Source organism: Ips typographus, linkage group LG6, assembly GCF_016097725.1.
Source record: "Ips typographus isolate SLU linkage group LG6, UJ_Ityp_2.0, whole genome shotgun sequence".
NCBI classification, from domain to species: Eukaryota; Metazoa; Arthropoda; class Insecta; order Coleoptera; family Curculionidae; genus Ips; species Ips typographus.
In genome coordinates this window covers 2,024,810-2,042,491 of record NC_138427.1, presented here as the reverse complement: position 1 = coordinate 2,042,491, position 17,682 = coordinate 2,024,810, and the positions used below count along the sequence as shown (strand labels likewise).

The following is a 17,682-nucleotide window of genomic DNA, read 5'->3' as shown; positions in this document are numbered from 1 at the left end:
TGCATTGACTTTTAAATGAACTGTAGGTATAGTATTTTCAAAGTTTTTAGAAACTTGAAACTAACAGTTTTGATGGTAAAAAGAACAGTTTGAAAGTCGTAAAATTTCACTTTCAATGTTCTTTCTTTCACAATTTCCAAATATGGGCTTCTTTGCATATAATTTTAATTAACAAACAAGTCAAATTTCAAAATTTATTTTATTATGTGATACTCCGTAAACACGTATGTAGTAAAGTGATAAAACTCTGGATAAGTTTCAATATGTCATTGTTCCAGGGGACCATCCTGAAACCGAAGCTGCCTTCATATGCAACGCTCTGGATGATTTCAATCTGAATCTGGATTTCACGACTGAACGGCCAGCTGTAGCGTATCTTTTAGTAGGAAGTTTAAAAGCAGTTGCCAAGATATTGTATTCCACTGATGTGGAAATCAACATGACGCGCAGCTCCGACGATAAAAGGCATTTTAGGTAGTTTACCATTAACTCGGTTATTCGAAGCTTAAAAATAATGAAATTCGTACGTGTTCAAGTACTTTGGAATAGTGACAAACAAAATTATAATTTATTGCGCCACAATCGTATTTAGTTTCAATTTTTTTTTGCAGATTTCACATTCATAAATCGGAATTAAATATAGAAGCTGGAACAATTTATAGGAAATATTCGAAAGCGTTTTCAGATGCAACCGACAATCTACCAATAGGAATTCCCACGTTTTGTAGAGCGTTTCCCTGGCATTTTGTTATAGGTACTTGTAAAAATAGTTTTTGTTTTTTGAATAATCAGCGAATTCAAATTTTAGATAGGAAACTCGAACTGGTACAGTTGGGAAGCGGTTTTATGCGCCTGTTTGGTCGTCTTTTGAAGACCAGCGGCACTTCCGTTTCGACCTACTTCGAATTTAATCGACCTCGAAGTTTGACGCTCTCTTTCAACGAAATCGTGAAAAGGGCAAACACTCCTTTCGTTTTGGCCCTCAAGCAACATCCAGACGATAAGTTTTTTCAAGCAAACGTAAGTAGATCCGACACGTTTTTTACTTCTCAAACGATGTTGAGAACTTTTTTTAATAATGTCACTTTTTTTGTTGGATTTCTATTTCAAGATGATCCAAGTCTGAGCAAACTGCTTACTTTTCCAAAAAACTTACATCTATTTTATTATTGACTTTTATGATATTATCAATCAAGCCAACCAGTGCAGCATTCTAAGACATTTGCAAACAATATGAATTAACACAAAAGCAAACTTCAATTCATTAAATTGAAAATTAATTAAACATCAGGGTTAGCAGTCAAAATATTGTATTGACGGGTTGACTATTAAATTTGATGTTTGGCTATAATAAAGCGGGTTAATGTGTCCGTTGCTGCTGTCTATCAATAGAGAAAATGTCATACATCAAACTGCTCTGATGATGATTTACGTCGAACCAAAGCAAACTAATATTTAATAAATCTGAAACTGGAAAGATATGACAAACATTATTTCATTCAAAAATTATATGAATCAAAACTGATATAAATGGGCATCTGCGGAATAGGTATGAGAAGCCATTTGAACAAAAACAGTCAATCTTTTTCAAAACATGACCCGCGAGTGTAATAAAAGTGTGCCGGTTCGGTAGGTTAGGGTGGTTAGGGCAAGCTGCCCAGTTTCTGGTAAATTTATTTCAATCCGGCGCTATTACTTTCCGTACTGGTAAAATTTACGATTCAAGTTTATCGTTTTTGCCGTCTTGGCCGTTTTTCCACCTTAGATACGAATATAAAGTGGACGGTAGGTATATGTTGAGGAAACTCATTTTCTGGGCTGGACAAATCGTTGTTTTATGGTGTTACTTTCAGTCCCTGATACAAGAAAAAATAACACCAAAAGGCTTTTTTAAACCTGCTTTCTGTACGTAATTTACCAGTAATAACCTGACTGATAGAATACTCCCTGATGTGTTGGTGCCGAACAATTAGAGTGCTGCATCCATCATTTTCGGTCAAACATAAATCTGCTTGCTGATTCCTGTAAACAGCATGCCCTTTAACTAATCAATGGAGGACAGTTTTTACGTAATGAACATCAGTATTTTTGATGACTTACTTTTCCAAAGAAGAAGAAACAGTGTATCTTACGTTTTTTCTCTTGAATGAAACAGTTTCCTTAATTCCATTAGGACTATTCCAAGAAGAATTTTACGTGGAACCAAAATTCCGTGGAATATTAAACGAAACTGTCAAAGATGAATAGAGAAGCTCTGGACAACAAATATTTGATGCTGAAGATTGCAAATTCTTAAAAAATTCACATTCTACATACCAGAAGCAATAAAAATTGTTAATTGGTTATCACCAAAGGGTTAGAGAGTTAAATACACTAAATTCTGTAAACCATAAACACCTGACAAATATAGAATGATGTATTGCCTTGTAAAACATGGTGGGAGTTTTTAACTGTTGCAAAAAGATATAAAATTTCTTCAATGAGGCAAATACTACAAAATTGCTGTAATTTGAATTCTCTTCACCAGGAAAAAATTATCTTCACCAGGAACGTTCAGATGAATATTCCTTAACAAATCCAGGTTAGGAACTTCATGACAAAAACTTCGTGTATGTTCTTTTTAACCATTCTAATATGCAAAATAAAGTATTCAAATCTTTGAACGTCACTACTAAATAGCAAAGTATATTGATGGCTAACATTAATAGGTTTCCAGGCCACTTTGAACAATTTGCGCTCGTGTTCTCGTTGTTTAATTGATGACAAGGCATTAATGCATTGTCATTCGATTTTCCACTAAATCGCATGCACTGACAAGCATACCGTAAGGTATTTGTAAATTCAATTTCCCATTTTGCTTATTCAACAGCCGTTTATCCTTGCCGCATGAATGGGAAGCTCTGCACCGGTATGTCACGTACATTTTGAATGATTAAAAGTTATTTCCAAAAGTTTTGATAGGGCTTGCTAAGCAGCTGTAAGGTTATAAATCTGCCACAAAACACTGGCACTAATTCATGAAATTCATGAACTGAAATTAATTCAAGTTTTCAAAAATAAGTTGCTTTATTTTCGTCAAAAAACATCAGCTTGATTTTCCAGACTTAAAACTGAGTCACTACTTTATATTAAACAGAACAATTCAATTTGGCAAACTGTAAACTGTAGACGCCTAGTGGAAGATTATCCCTAACAAAGCATTTCCAATTACTTGTATCTCACGATAGCAGATTCGATTTAACAGCCTGATCCTTTTTCCAGAATCTGGAACTTAAAGGACAAATGGTGCATTGCCCTGAATCGGATTCTCTTCTGTTTATCGGTTCCCCTTTCATCGACGGTTTAGAGGGACTGACTGGAAGTGGCCTATTTATTTCCGATATTCCATTACATGACGCAACAAGAGATGTAATCTTAGTTGGAGAACAGGCAAGAGCTCAGGTAAATAACGTAAGACTTTTAAGATTTCCTTTTCTGTTGCTCTTAACTGAAACTTTTAGGTTGGAATATGTTACAGTGAGTGAGGACTTTCTTATTTTTCTTCTTTTTATAGAACAAACTATCTTTCGCATACTTTAAGCCGACGGCTCGTATTTCGTCCAAAGTTTCGTATCAGTTGCCTGAAAGCAGCTACTTTGCAAAAACTTATTTTCGTATTCGCTGCAAATCGACAGGATTTTCTCGTTCAACATTACACTTTTGATTAAGCTTAGCGATACGTAACATAACAACCCTCACACGGCTCTCATCTAATTTTCTGCCTATCAACCAATTATGCTTTTTCTCTTTTGTGTGCCAAACTCCGTCTTACTTTGTTTTTTCAATTCCGCTTTAACGGTTTTTTCCTGCTGGGGCCAATTTTTCTATTAAATTTCCACTTTTGACAAGGATCCACAACAACGTTTTGGTACACAAAAACGCCTGCCAGGAAAAGCAATTTATTCGTCATATTTATTTTATTTAATTCGTTGCAGGATGGTTTGCGAAGACGAATGGACAAACTCAAAAGCTCAATAGAAGAAGGAAATCGCGCGGTTGATAAAGAACGGGAGAAGAATGTCAGTCTACTCCATCTCATTTTTCCACCCGATATAGCAAAACGGTTATGGCTGGGTAAGAACGAGAAAGAGGCCTATTTATGAAATTAGATTTTTTTAATGACTGAATATTACGCTTGAAACCAAACTTTTCATCGAATATCTTCCTAAAAAGAATCTGTTTAAAAATAAGAAGGAAAAAGGAAAGACGTCGCAAAGCCGAAGGCATAAATAATTGATGATTACAGGCGAAACGATAGAGGCCAAGACCCACGAGGATGTGACAATGCTTTTCAGCGACATCGTGGGATTCACGTCAATTTGTTCGACAGCCACGCCAATGATGGTGATAAATATGCTTCAGAATCTCTACAATCAGTTTGATGTTTTCTGCGGACAGATTGATGTGTACAAAGTAAGTAGTTTTGCGTTTGGGATGAAAAATATGCGAAAGCTCACCAGAGATTTTGTCTTTAATTGTGACCATTAAGCATTTATTGGAAAATTTTTCCTATCAAGGTAGAAACGATAGGCGATGCTTATTGTGTAGCTGGTGGACTTCATAAAGACACTAAAACACACGCTCAGCAAATAGCTTGGATGGCCATGAGGATGATTGAAACCTGTTCATTTCATCAAACCCATGACGGTCAACCAATCAGAGTAAGTACTTGTAATATTATTTTTTCTAACACTATTGTTACGAATAATCGTCATTGAATAATTTCTAGCTGTTTTTTCTCCATACAAACATTATTAGTTAGGATGTCCAACTATTATTTACTTCTTCAGAAAATGGGTCAAGCTGACTTGAGTATTTTTCACTATTGAAATCCTGACATAAAATGCATTTTCTTTATTGCTCACGCCATTTATCTGAATTGGTCTTTCGCAATCAACTTTCTCAGAAAGATTAAAGCGTTTTAGCAAATTATTTAAAATTTATGGACTAAAATAATAATGTGTCCGATACAGTTATAGTTTTTTTACCATATTAAGAATGTGTGCTTAAATATAGCAATTTAGAATTCTACACTAGACTTTGGATGAGCCATATTGGGAAAGTGCCACTTTCCACACTCATTAGGTAAATACTACCAATTTGTATACTTTTAACACATTTTAGAGTTTTAAAACATTATTTAATTATGCAGCAGCAAACTAAAATTGTGACTATAATAAAACAGGTGCCAAAATAACATTCTAATGGTGTAATAAATTAAAAATTCCATTTTAAATATGCAGGGTCATGCAACAAGCCTTTGTTCACTGTCATCGAAATGCAAATTATTACATTGTTTGTGGTTTACCCTTTAACTACCCAATTAAAACGCATTTTCTGTTATTCATTTATTCAGTCGATTCTAACAGTTTATTCCAGATTCTCTGGCAAATATTCGCAAATTTGAACTTTTCCATTCAGAACACGAGTAGTACACAGTAATTTCAATTTTAGCTAAGTCAGCGTTCAGACAAGAATTTAATAGAGTTAAAAAGTAGTTTAATTAAATTGTTCCATTTACCTTGCACGTTTTAAATGAATTAAACTGAAACGGTATTGGTTAGCTCACTATTTTGCAGTTGTCATAAATAAAGTGTTAAAGACATCTGGGCTGTTCCATTTTCTCTAGAAATTCCATTCTTTAGCTTACATCCAAGGAATTTCGATGAGGTGATGGAAATATCTTGGCTCGCGAAACAAAGACATAAGACAAATAAAAAGCAATCATCACGTAGGACATTTCTTATCGAAGCTTCAGACATTTTCGTCTATTCTCTTTTAGGCCTTCGTAGTAGTATCTTGATTATATTTTTCTTTTATAAGATGAAAAAAAGTATGCTCGTGTGCTCGGAATGAACGATTCTTATTAAAGAAAAAAAAGTGCTCTAAATGCTCTAAGAGGAAAAAAATACTGAACACGACACGATCATTAAACCGCCTTTTTCTTTCATTTTTCAATGTCACCATAAGCACTAAAACAAAAAGTATCATATTTGGAAACTGGTCACGAATATCTGAGCTAAATACAAAAAAAAAAACAGTTTGCTTTAGTGGCTATGTATGCGGTCTCAAAAACGTTTTATATATCATGGATGATGGATTATCCGAAAGTAAGTTTGGCTTGCTCAACGAAGCCTTAAAAGGCTTTCTTAAGATTACAGGAAGAAGCAACGGTGCGGTTTTGTTTGATAAATAGTCGGCCCTCTTTTAATAAGAAGATGTCCCTGAATATGGGTAAAAAATGGACGATCTGTAGTGGAAAGCAGCAGTTTATAACATACAAAACTAACTGTCTTAGACAAGAAGAAATCATTTTGATAATTACATCAACTTTTTTGTAGTTATAAAAAATTGAAGTTTTTGTTGCTGAGGTCTTTGGCCCCTACATCGCTTCCACTTGTCTAAAATGGAAAGCCTTTAAGCGAAGGAAGCTCAGTAAAAAAAGCTAAAAACATTTTAAAGTTGCAGGGAACGAAGCAGGGTGAATTTCTTTTTTTAGGGTCATTTGATTAGCACCAAACCCTGAAATGACAACGCCAATTTTATTTCCTTTCTGTACGGAATAGTGTGAAATTTACTGAAAATTTTAGGACGTCGCTGGGTAAATCTATTTAAATTCAGTCGCCAACGTCTGAATATTACCAGAGAATTCGTTTCATTGACTTTACTTCTTTGCATATCAACTTGCCAGTAATGAGAAGAGAAAAAGGCAAATTTTCAAATTAGTGTGTATAAAGTGTTTTCTATTTCTTTTTCAGATGCGCATAGGACTTCACACTGGATCAGTATTGGCTGGAGTAGTGGGAGTCAAGATGCCTAGATACTGTATGTTTGGGCACAACGTAACCATTGCAAATAAATTTGAATCTGGAAGTGAACCACTCAAGATTAATATTAGTCCTACAACTCATGAGTAAGTTCAATATTATAAATAAATCAGGAACTAAGGTGGCAATAACTTATGCTTGTTTCCCCGACATTTTCAAGTCGATTTTAAGTATAACTTGAGCTAAGTTGACGTTTGTTTAAGCTCTGCTTAAACTCAACTTAGCCAATGATGGAGAAACAGACATTAGGCTAGCCATCCCCTCAATTTCCTCTAACTAAAGTAAACGGTTAATAAAAACTATCCCTTTAGATTACACATCAATTACCTCTATTACAGCCTGTAAATTATGTTGGCAGTTCTCAGCAAACAAAATCATTGCTCTAAACCTCAATTACACACACAAATAACTAAATCCTACCCCTTTAATGCTCCTGAAACCAAAACATACAGATAATACTACACACTGTTATAATTCATTTGAGTAAAGGGTGCTCCAGTTTGACTACATATTACCTACTTAGGAAAAGTGTAAACTAATATTTTCAATAAAGTTTTTCACATATACACTGCATAAACTTTTATTTATTTTTATATAAAGATTGCTCAGAGATGGAAATAGAAGTTTAATTAGTTTCACTGACTCTTTAAAGCGTTTTCTCTTTACACCTAACCACCATTCAAATACAGTTTAACGGAAATTTTCTCACTTTCCCAAGTTAGTGTATTTATTACTTAAATATTTATCTGAACGAAACTACGAACCTTGGAATTTTAATATTTAGATGCAGCAGCAACCTTAGTCTCATTAGTTATTCAAAACATTACTCGCGGATGAATTGGGGTCCTGGCATGATTATTAAAAGCCTGTTTCGTGACTCCAAGCTATATTAGATTACGGTCATAAAGGCTAAATATCATTAACGAGGTAGTATTAACCAACTGAAACATGGAGCTGTAACGTAAACTTTCCAAAATAGTATGAAGAGGGTCGTTTAATGTAAGCAAGCTTTTATCAAATTAGTTTACACCAGTTTGTAAAATTTCCAGGAGATTGTTGGAAACTCCTGGATTTTCATTTGAGGCCAGGGACCGTTCGTGTCTCCCTAAGGATTTTCCGGCAAGTATTCCAGGGACCTGCCATTTTCTTACGAAGTACAAACATCCAGATGTGGCTGACGACATGCCCCTAGCAGACCATATCAAAGCCGGTCTTAGGGATATTGGACTAAATATGGAAAATGTTCAGGATTAATGAGAAGGAAAAGATCTTTAACCAAATAAATGTAAAAATATGTTATTCTAGTTAAAAACTTGCAGAAGCAATAAAAAGTGATATCAGCTTGAAAATTGTGCTTAGCCTGCAACTAATTTATACTGTTCTTAGTTTTATTTATAATTTTTATATTTTTGTTGGTGATAAGTATGTATAAATAAACATGTGGACAAAAAACGCTTTACTTCTAAATATGATATATTTAGCTAAATTTACATATTTATATTCCTAAACAATTACGTAGGTACACTTAATATTACAGGGTGAACCAAACTGGTGACTGTATTTTAAGGAGTGTTTATAGACATTTCAGTATCACATTTGGCACAATTGACTCGTGTTCTCTTGTGGTTGTATTTTGAAATTTGAACACCAAAAACACGCATCACCAGTTTGATCCACCCTGTATATACAGGTGTAAAAGTTTTAAAATTGTCCATTGTTTGTTAATAGTATCGACTGATTTTAACTATCTTGCTTTCAACCGTTTCAACAAGTTAAAGGTGCCATTACATTATTTTTGGGGAGAATTAAGTTAAAATATTTATATTAATAATGAACAATGAATAATTTTGCTATTCCTACACCTGTTTATGCTCTGTTGTAATATAATGACTAAAAATTCGGAAAAGCAATGTAAATATTGTTAATACTGGTAATTATACAAATATTATGAATGAAAGACCAAAGACGTAATCAGGACTTAGCATTAGTACATAATTTTATTACTTTTAAGCATTGGTTGTAAGTTCAGTACAAACGATGTAAAGAAACTAAAGTTATTCGTACTGTTTGATGCATTTTGCTAATTCTCCGAAATAGTAACATATTCGCAAAAATGGTAATTTTTGTACTAAGTAAAAAATCATCTGGAAAATCCATCTACATCAGCAGGAACAACGATTGGTTTACTCTACTTTAATCAGTCGTTGATGTAGATGGATTTTCTGGTTAAAAGTTGACCATTTTTGAAAATAAAAAACAGTTTATGTGCATCTTCTATTCAAACATTTGGTAAACTAATAAAGTAAATCTTATAAGAACTTACTGTGTGATCTATAACTCATTTGTTGTAAAAAGTTGTGTTTCATCATTTTAATGTACCTACCTTATTTCGTTTTACGTTACTGATACTAAAAATATGGCAAAGAACTGCAATGAAGGAAAATGTGATAATTGAGGAATCAAATAGTAAAGTAATATATGATGACAAAAAATCCTTTTTTTATTGTCTAAAATCTGGTAACAAACATATTTTGCAAATTTTAATTCTTTCGTGCATTGTAATAAACTTAAAATTACATTGCTACTTACCTAAACAAGTTATATACATAATAATCTAGCTGTATGTACAACTAATATTAATAACTTGTGAACAATTGTAGATTATAAATATGAAAAGCGATATTTCTAAATCCATAAATTGGAAAATTAGATTTAAGGAGCTTATTATCAAATTCGAACTCATTTAATTTTTTATCGTGGTATTTAATTGTGCTGACGTTTTTAAATGACGAACAAATCTGTAATACCATGGGAAAATTGGCTTTTGAGCTTCATAGACACTTGTTAACACATCAGAGTTCAAAAATGTTGTTTCGTCATATCGTATTCTGTAAAGTTTGATTGAGAAAGCAATTAAATAAATAATACAATAAATGTTACTATAAAATGCACTTTATTAGTATTTTTTAAATTATTGTAGTGATTAGACTGTTTTAGATGTTTTACTTTGTTATAAATGCAATAATTTTGTCTAATTCACTGCTCATTGTACATAATAATACTAAGTTTGGAATATATTATACGATCTGCTTAAGCATAGTGGTTTTACTGATATTGGTTGAGAAATTTACAAACTCATATAATTTTTCTGAAAATTCTAATATAACATTTGTTGCCATCTATTTTAAAAATTTTGTACTAAACTTCCTTCAACCTATTATCAACCAAACGCTAACAGGAAAATAAATCGATGTAACTATAGATACCGCTGTTTTAACACGAATTTTTAGCTTTCAAAGTCACTGATTGAGAATAATATTGTACTTCCAGTAAGATAGCAGAAAACCAAAATGTTAAAATTCCAATTAATGACTGAAAAAGATCGTCGAGAGGCTGCTTATTTGGAGCGTCGGAAAATTCAGGAAGAAGAGAGAAAAAAACGATTTTTTAATCCCAGAGCACGATTAATTGGGGTAATCCTGTGCTTAAAACAAGATGTAGGTAATTAGAAAATTGTATTTTACAGATAGATGCTGAAGCACTTAAATCGCAAGTAGAAGAAAAAAGACGACTAGAACAAGAACAAGAAAGAATCAACAGAATTTATGAAGATGAGTTGAAGAAAGCAGACCAGATAGCTGTAGCTTTGGCACAAAAAGAGCGAGAGGTAATATTAAAAAAATTATATCGATAAAAGTACAACCACTTAACTATTAAACAGGAAAAACTGAAACTTCAACAAGAAATTGACAACTTTCGTAAAAATTTTCAAAAACCAGAAGATAGAAGGGAATTCGACCTAAATGATCCACATTTAATGAAAAAGCAATTGCCATGTAGGCTCAATGATGATGACCCCAGACTGGGTCCCTCTTCAGCTCAAAAGTAATTTATAATTTTTAATATTCATTTATTGATGTCATTTTGGTAAAACAGGTTTGAAGGGGAAGATCTTATAAGCGATCAAAGGCTAAAACTGCAAAGGGAACAAATAAAGGCATGGCTGAATCAACAACTACTTGAGAAGGAACAGGCGGAAAAAGAACGAAAAATGGCAGAAGAAGCTTATAAAGGTACAATTTATTAAATATTGATTTGATCTAAATGACGTTTTATCTTTATTTAGCTGCCGTTATTGCTAGAGACCAAAGAGCAATTGAACTAGACGCAATTGAAAAAACGTGCAGAAAAAAATTGGAAGAAGCAACAACTAAATACAATCTAGCATTGGTTATGGTACTTTATTTTGCGTAAAGAACAAGGAATATTTTTTTTTATTTCAGGCTGAAGAAAAATGCCAAATTGACATGACTAAAAAGCAACAACAATTAGACGATAATACCGCAGAAATTTACAACACATTAACAAGCGATTTAATGACTGAAAACCCGGATGTGTCCCAAAGCAATATGGGCCCTGGAAAAAAAATTGCTTATTCATACAAAGGGATGACAGAAAGTGAAAAAATGCAAATTAGAAAAGAACAGTTGCAGCAAGCTGAGGAGGCTAGAGTAAGAATATTTAATCTAAGCCAGGAAAGGTAATGTCAGAAATAAAAAATTTCAGAAAAGAAAAGAACTGGAGAATCGCACTCAAAGAGAATTTGATGATTACATGGATGGAACACAAAAGTCTATTTACTTAATGGATATTGAAATACAAAGAAAGCAAAGGTAATCTTATATCATATGCTTGTACCGTACTTGACTTTTGTATTTTGCAGGGAGGAAAAGAAGAAAATAGCAGAAGAAAACTTACGACTGGCTGAAGAGCAGAAATCCAGGAATAACTTCTTGAACAAAATTGTGTATGCGAACAGAGCAACTGATGAGTATTTCGATCAATTCAACAAAACGTCTAGATAATATTATGAAATATTTCATCTAATTATACCCTTTTTTACTCAAATTATTTTTATTTCTATTTGAATGTTGTGGGTTATGTTTTTGACTGTATTTTAAATTCACGTCACATTTCTTAATATTGCCTTAGCACAACAGTTGGTAATAAAATTATATTTTAACAGTGTAATCAATGCTGTTAAATCTAAATGCTTGAAACTATTCAATGGAATAGTTTTCTTTAACCTTCACATTTAAAAAATAAATAGTTATTTATAAAATTTAAGTGCAGTGTTCACAATCTAAGTAGATCATACATTTCAAGTTGCAGTAGGTCTCGATATCTTGTAATTTTGTAATAATTATATCGCATTAAAAAAGTGACAGCTTGTTGCTGATATAATTATTAATAAAATCGAATTTTGCCAACATAACACATCTACAACATGGAATAACTTAAAGCGTTATCTTATCTCGATTTGCTGATTATTTATCCACAAAACTGTAGTAGTGTTGTCACTGTATCTAAAGTCTAGTCGATTTTGTAAATAGTGGCGGACTTAAGATCGCTTTTAATTAAAACTAGAGTCCGTACCATGGCTCAGTGCAAATTAGATGTTGATGGAATAATCAAAAAACTCACTGCCCAAGAAGGTAAGCTGAGTTTGCTTTTTTGTAACTAATTTTAAATTCACTCCAAAAAAATATAAATTGGTTTATCTTTAATTAACTCAAAAATAATTGATCTTTAGCACTTAATTGCCACTTAATATTAAAATGTTATTTTCATAACTACTACAGTTACCTACATTTTTTTTCTATAATGTCAATAAATTAAACTGACAATATAAAAATTGCAATAAATCAAAACTTTATAAAGACAAAGGAGGAGTGACTAAGAGAAACTTAATTGACCCAAATCCCCACATTAATTAACCTGCTTCAAAAGACTTATATATGATTGAGATTTTACGATTGAAACAATATATCACCAGCTTAATGCAGATAAGATATCAGTTACTTTTGAATTGCAATTTACAACCATTATCATAGTTTCAGACGTCAAAATATGTCTACGTGAACATATTTTGTAAACTTTACAGTCTGATAATTTAAAAATTTAAAAATATAGCAATAAAAGATTCTAGACGACAGTTTATCAATATAGTTGTAGGAAAAAACCTTTTAGATAAGGCTTTTCAGACCATGTAAATTAAAAACAAAAACACATTTTAAATTTGGGTATAAGCCCCGTATTCTTGTAATTCACAGTTCAATTCTGTACATTTTGGTTGTAAGATGTCATACTTTCTGAAAACGTAAAAAATCTAAGATACACATCATAACTATACCTTTTGAATCTATAGTTCGGGACTCCAAAAAGATCAAAATGATAAACTTGCCAGAGGCCGACATTCGAAATTTGTGCCTTAAAGCCCACGATATATTTATGTCCCAACCAATGCTTTTGGAATTGGAGGCTCCAATCAAAGTTGGTGGTAAGAGGCAATTATTATGCATTCAATCATTTTAGCTGAAAATATTTTTAGGAGATTTGCATGGCCAATACAACGATCTGTTAAAACTGTTCCAGTTTGGTGGTTTTCCACCAGAATCAAACTATTTGTTTCTGGGCGACTATGTCGATCGAGGAAAACAGTCACTCGAAACTATGTGCCTACTTTTAGCGTATAAAATCAAATATCCTGAGAACTTTTTCTTATTAAGGGGAAATCACGAGGCAGCCCAGGTTTGTAAACTGTACGGATTTTTTGATGAATGTAAGTAGCTGTAAACCAGAAAAAAATAGTTTGAATAGTTTAGTAAAATACAGGTAAAAGAAGATATAGCACTAAACTATTCAAAACGTTCACTGATTTGTTTAACGTGCTTCCTGTTGCTGCTATAATTGACGATAAAATTTTCTGCTGTCATGGTGGTTTGAGCCCTGACCTGTTACATATAGGACAAATTAGGAATATACCAAGACCTACTGATGTACCAGTGCATGGTATTTACTCACTAATTTTAAAATAACTTTCCATTAAAAAAACACTTTTAGGACTTCTATGCGACCTGTTATGGTCAGATCCTACCGCAGAATTTGGATGGACAGAAAATGACAGAGGAGTGTCATTTTCGTTTGGTCCTGATGTAGTAAACAAATTTCTGCATAAACACGATTTTGACTTAATCTGCCGAGGACATCAGGTAAAAAAAAACACTCTACAGAAACCAAATATCCAGTAAATGGTAAATTTACAGGTTGTGGAAGATGGTTACGAGTTTTTTGCTCAGAGAAAGTTAATAACCCTATTCTCAGCCCCAAATTACTGTGGGACTTTCGACAATGCTGGTGCTCTTATGTCTGTAAATGAGGATTTACTTTGCTCCTTTCAGGTAATATTTTAATTGTAGATAAATTAACCAATGTAAATAAATAGACAAATTGTAGATAACGTTTAATTCCTCACAACACTGTTGCGGATCTTATTATTAGATTAAGTTTATAATTAATAAGTTTATTGCAGCTACGTGATAGATAATGACATTTTTATTGCATATTGTTTTGTCAAAAAAACGTATTTTTTCATATAAAGTTTAATTAACATCAGATATTTTTTTGCAGATTCTGACACCGAGAAAGAAAAAGTAGTTTTTATAAAACTCCTCTAGTTTCAAATGTGATCATTATTATAGGATAAGATTTGTATGTATGTGCCAGAATTAATGAATAAACAATATTGTATGTTTTTGTTTACATTTTTAATGTACGAAGCTCTGTTTTGGTGAAATAATGTAATAGACAGGGAAATGTTTGGAATTTAATGGTTGTCACATTTATTTATTTCACTTTTCAATTTAATCAGTTTGGGTTTCTGTAAACATTGTTTCTGTAACAGTCCTTGTTTTATGCTAGTACCCATCAGCTTGGTTTGTAATTTAGTCTTTTATTGGATAGTTTCAAAACATTTAGCTGCCAAAAAGCCATCACTGTATTTTTGGTATGCCTGTGAATCAATTTTTATAACTTATATTGGACAAATACTAAAATCAAAGTAAAAAATAGTAACTTTTGTTATTTTATTAATATGGATATTACTTACTGAAATAAATTCTGCTGATAACAGAATACGGTCATAAAATATCATCAAATTATTTTTAAATTTGAGCAGCTTTTCTTCTTCATTGCCTTGTACCAGTTGAGTAAGTTCAGTTAGCAACTCTTGAGAAAACAAATCAGTGTACTTTTCAGTTTCGTTTATGTAACCAACTGAATGAAGTGTAATGAAAATATAAGAAAACACTTTGTAGTAATCTTTTTCAACCAACTTTTGCTTAAACTGGATCAAAATCACACTGAAACAAAGCTGTTAATTATAATGCAATTTAAATTGGTACTAACCAATACCTCTCAGATATATTGTAGAACATATCAGGCTTCACTATAAAACCCAGTTTTCTACCACAAGTGTGAGTAAGATAATCACAAAACTCAATAAAAGTTTGCACTCCTGCTTCTATGAAATATATGAGACTCATACATTTGAGCAGCATTGTACTACTTACCAGCGTTAAAAGGAAGAATAGTTTTTGATGTTCGCAAGTTAAGGCCATAGGCAAAAATTACGTCCATGTCATTTAAAATAAACCCATATTTGTAAAGTAAACTCGACTGATCCCTATTTTCAATACTGAAAGTGTATTCACTCAAAAGAGCCACATTACCTTCAGAAATAACTTCTAATTCACTTAATTTTGGAAAAGGCGGCACGAAAAACTGACACTGGGAAAAATAGAATTGAAAGTTTTCTGGAACTTCCTTGTAAACATTCTCATCAGTTATTTCCTCAATAAGTGGACAGGATACTGATAAATTCAAGTGATAGTAACCGGATTCTAAACCTTCCCAAGTATTTGATGGTGTAGGAAGCCTTACAGTAAACTGTTTAGTCACTGTAAGTTCACCAAATTCCACCAAATCTTCTAAAAACGTTTTATCTAAAGATGTTACTGACAAATCAGGCTGAAAATGATGCACTGTTTAAATTTGTTAACTGACAGTTAAATTACATACTAAAGTAAGCAAATCAATTGAATGGTTTTCATTGTGGATCCACTGCACTTTACAGTAAGTTCTCAAATCAGAAATTGTGACAATTACTTCCACAGAATATGAATGAGACAGTTGGTATTCGATTGAAGGAGATTCGGATAAAACCATAAGCAAGCCTGTGGCACTTTTAATAACCTCTCCTGCTGTTACTGTGAGAATTATCGTATAACTAGAATATTTCAGTAGAAATAAGTTTAATAAAAAATTGTATATCTGTAACGCACTTTCCTTCTTCATGGAAACCACTTTCCAAATAAAATTGTTTCTCTGTCTGACTTTTACAAGCATTTTCCAAACAGACCCATTCTAACTGCAATGGTTTTCTTATTTACTAAACATTTCTTGGGTGTTGTTAATTACCTTATAGTTTGCATCAATTGTACCGTAAATATACGGGGTAATTAATACATTTGACCCAATTTTTACTGTGGTGTAGGTAAAAGGTAAATACACTGCAAAAGAATTTTGGTTTTCTGGTGGTTCGACCATGTCAACTTCAACAAAATTCTGCAAAACTGTGATTAATTTGTATAACTCCTAGAATCAATCAAGTTACTTCCACAACAATTTTTCCATTATCGTAATTTAAAACTTGGCAATAAATTACAATTTTTTCCGGAAATTTGATTAAAGTGTAATTTGCTTCTAGAAACAATGTAGAACTCTTTTCGGGAAGTTTGACTCTCTTTTCTTCAGTGACTATAAACCAAGAAAACTAAGTGACTCATAAGACTGCACAGATTGTTATTAAAATGACTTACATAATGAAAATTAATATTTCCACACAATCGTACTTCAGCGTTTATTATCAATGGCATAGTCCTGTAAACAGTATGGTTGTTTGCTAAGAGTAAATCAAGTTCTCCACGAACAAGTTCCTTTAAATCTACATCATTTTCAATAGTTAAATTGTATGTTTTCTTTTGCAATGTGCCATTAACTTGTTTCAGGCTAACATGTAGCAGATAGTTGAACCCTGGTACAACCTGCAAGAATATTTTACTCTAAAACCATTTATAGTCTTTTAATAATTACCAAACTGTTAGGAAATTCAATGACTCCAGAAATACCTGTGTTATAGTAAAACGTGTTAAGGTAAATTTCAAAGTCACGAATAATTTTCCAAGTCATTCTAGTGCAATTTTCCTTTGCTGTACAGGTTGAAACTCCTTCTGTATTCACGCTGTACAAGATGTTTGTGTTTGGCGGCAGCCTAAAAGATGTATTTACTTATTTTTTTAAATTTTGTATTAAGAATACAATACAAAAACAATACTTACCTAACCAATGTGGTTTGTGTTTTTACTTCTTCAATGTTTCCGCTTTCTCCACAACGATAGATTGGCTTACCAATTATTACTTTTTCATACTAAAATAGAACTTACTAACTTTTTAACTTTCTTCATTTACAACACAGCGCTAGTATTAAAAATTACCTCACTACTTAATATTCCAACAACGAAAGAAAACAGCAAGAATATCCTATAAACAATTATTAAGAGCGAGCAATGTATGCTTATTTGACCATCCATCTCAAATATTGATGATACAATATGTTAATTTTATCTCAGTAACATGTTTTAGTTCAAAAGTCATGCTTAAAAATGAATAATTTCCCACTGATTATATTGCAGATGTACAAGAAATATCCGGTGTATTTAATATAATACTGTGCTGTAAAAAGCACTGAATCGGATAGTTGGTAAACTGTAACAAAAACATCAAAATTTTTGATCAAAAGTTTACTTTATTGGAAATCGCATTTTCGAATAAAGCGCAAATTCAGAGTCACAATTAAAGAATATCCAGTTTTTCTGGCAACGAACTTGGTTTGATTGCCAGCCATGCGCCCAACTGA

At 32.4% G+C, this 17,682-nt stretch overlaps 4 protein-coding genes across 4 annotated transcripts in view; 3 read left to right on the top strand and 1 right to left on the bottom strand.

Annotated features, from left to right (window-relative positions):
• Gycalpha99B (guanylate cyclase 1 soluble subunit alpha 2) overlaps positions 1-9,960 on the top strand; it is a 46,715-nt gene extending 36,755 nt beyond the window's left edge. Inside the window, exons 6-14 of the mRNA XM_081982797.1 lie at positions 279-474; positions 612-754; positions 809-1,020; positions 3,262-3,441; positions 3,975-4,113; positions 4,286-4,452; positions 4,557-4,700; positions 6,798-6,952; positions 7,916-9,960. Of these exons, the coding sequence (XP_081838923.1) occupies positions 279-474; positions 612-754; positions 809-1,020; positions 3,262-3,441; positions 3,975-4,113; positions 4,286-4,452; positions 4,557-4,700; positions 6,798-6,952; positions 7,916-8,120 (1,541 nt within the window). The 3' untranslated portion in view covers positions 8,121-9,960. The remainder of the gene's footprint in view (positions 1-278; positions 475-611; positions 755-808; positions 1,021-3,261; positions 3,442-3,974; positions 4,114-4,285; positions 4,453-4,556; positions 4,701-6,797; positions 6,953-7,915) is intronic.
• A 199-nt stretch (positions 9,961-10,159) lies between these two features.
• On the top strand, positions 10,160-11,774 carry LOC145731160 (RIB43A-like with coiled-coils protein 2). Its single transcript, XM_081982799.1, has 8 exons — positions 10,160-10,339; positions 10,393-10,533; positions 10,588-10,751; positions 10,803-10,939; positions 10,993-11,096; positions 11,150-11,377; positions 11,433-11,539; positions 11,590-11,774. Exons 1-8 carry the CDS (start codon positions 10,217-10,219, stop codon positions 11,729-11,731), a joined length of 1,146 nt encoding a protein of 381 aa, XP_081838925.1. The 5' UTR covers positions 10,160-10,216; the 3' UTR covers positions 11,732-11,774.
• A 444-nt stretch (positions 11,775-12,218) lies between these two features.
• LOC145731162 (serine/threonine-protein phosphatase PP1-gamma catalytic subunit B-like) lies at positions 12,219-14,460 on the top strand. Its single transcript, XM_081982801.1, has 7 exons — positions 12,219-12,361; positions 13,075-13,206; positions 13,258-13,488; positions 13,542-13,718; positions 13,770-13,918; positions 13,973-14,107; positions 14,337-14,460. The coding sequence occupies exons 1-7, from the start codon at positions 12,304-12,306 to the stop codon at positions 14,361-14,363; spliced, it is 909 nt and encodes a 302-aa protein (XP_081838927.1). The 5' UTR covers positions 12,219-12,303; the 3' UTR covers positions 14,364-14,460.
• LOC145731158 (uncharacterized) lies at positions 14,155-17,521 on the bottom strand. Its single transcript, XM_081982798.1, has 12 exons — positions 17,261-17,521; positions 17,105-17,193; positions 16,860-17,037; positions 16,586-16,810; positions 16,381-16,539; positions 16,185-16,331; positions 16,049-16,134; positions 15,786-15,993; positions 15,278-15,734; positions 15,120-15,228; positions 14,815-15,067; positions 14,155-14,755 (listed from the first exon to the last, which is right to left on the bottom strand). The coding sequence occupies exons 1-12, from the start codon at positions 17,354-17,356 to the stop codon at positions 14,726-14,728; spliced, it is 2,037 nt and encodes a 678-aa protein (XP_081838924.1). The 5' UTR covers positions 17,357-17,521; the 3' UTR covers positions 14,155-14,725.
• Between the last annotated feature and the right edge of the window lie 161 nt (positions 17,522-17,682).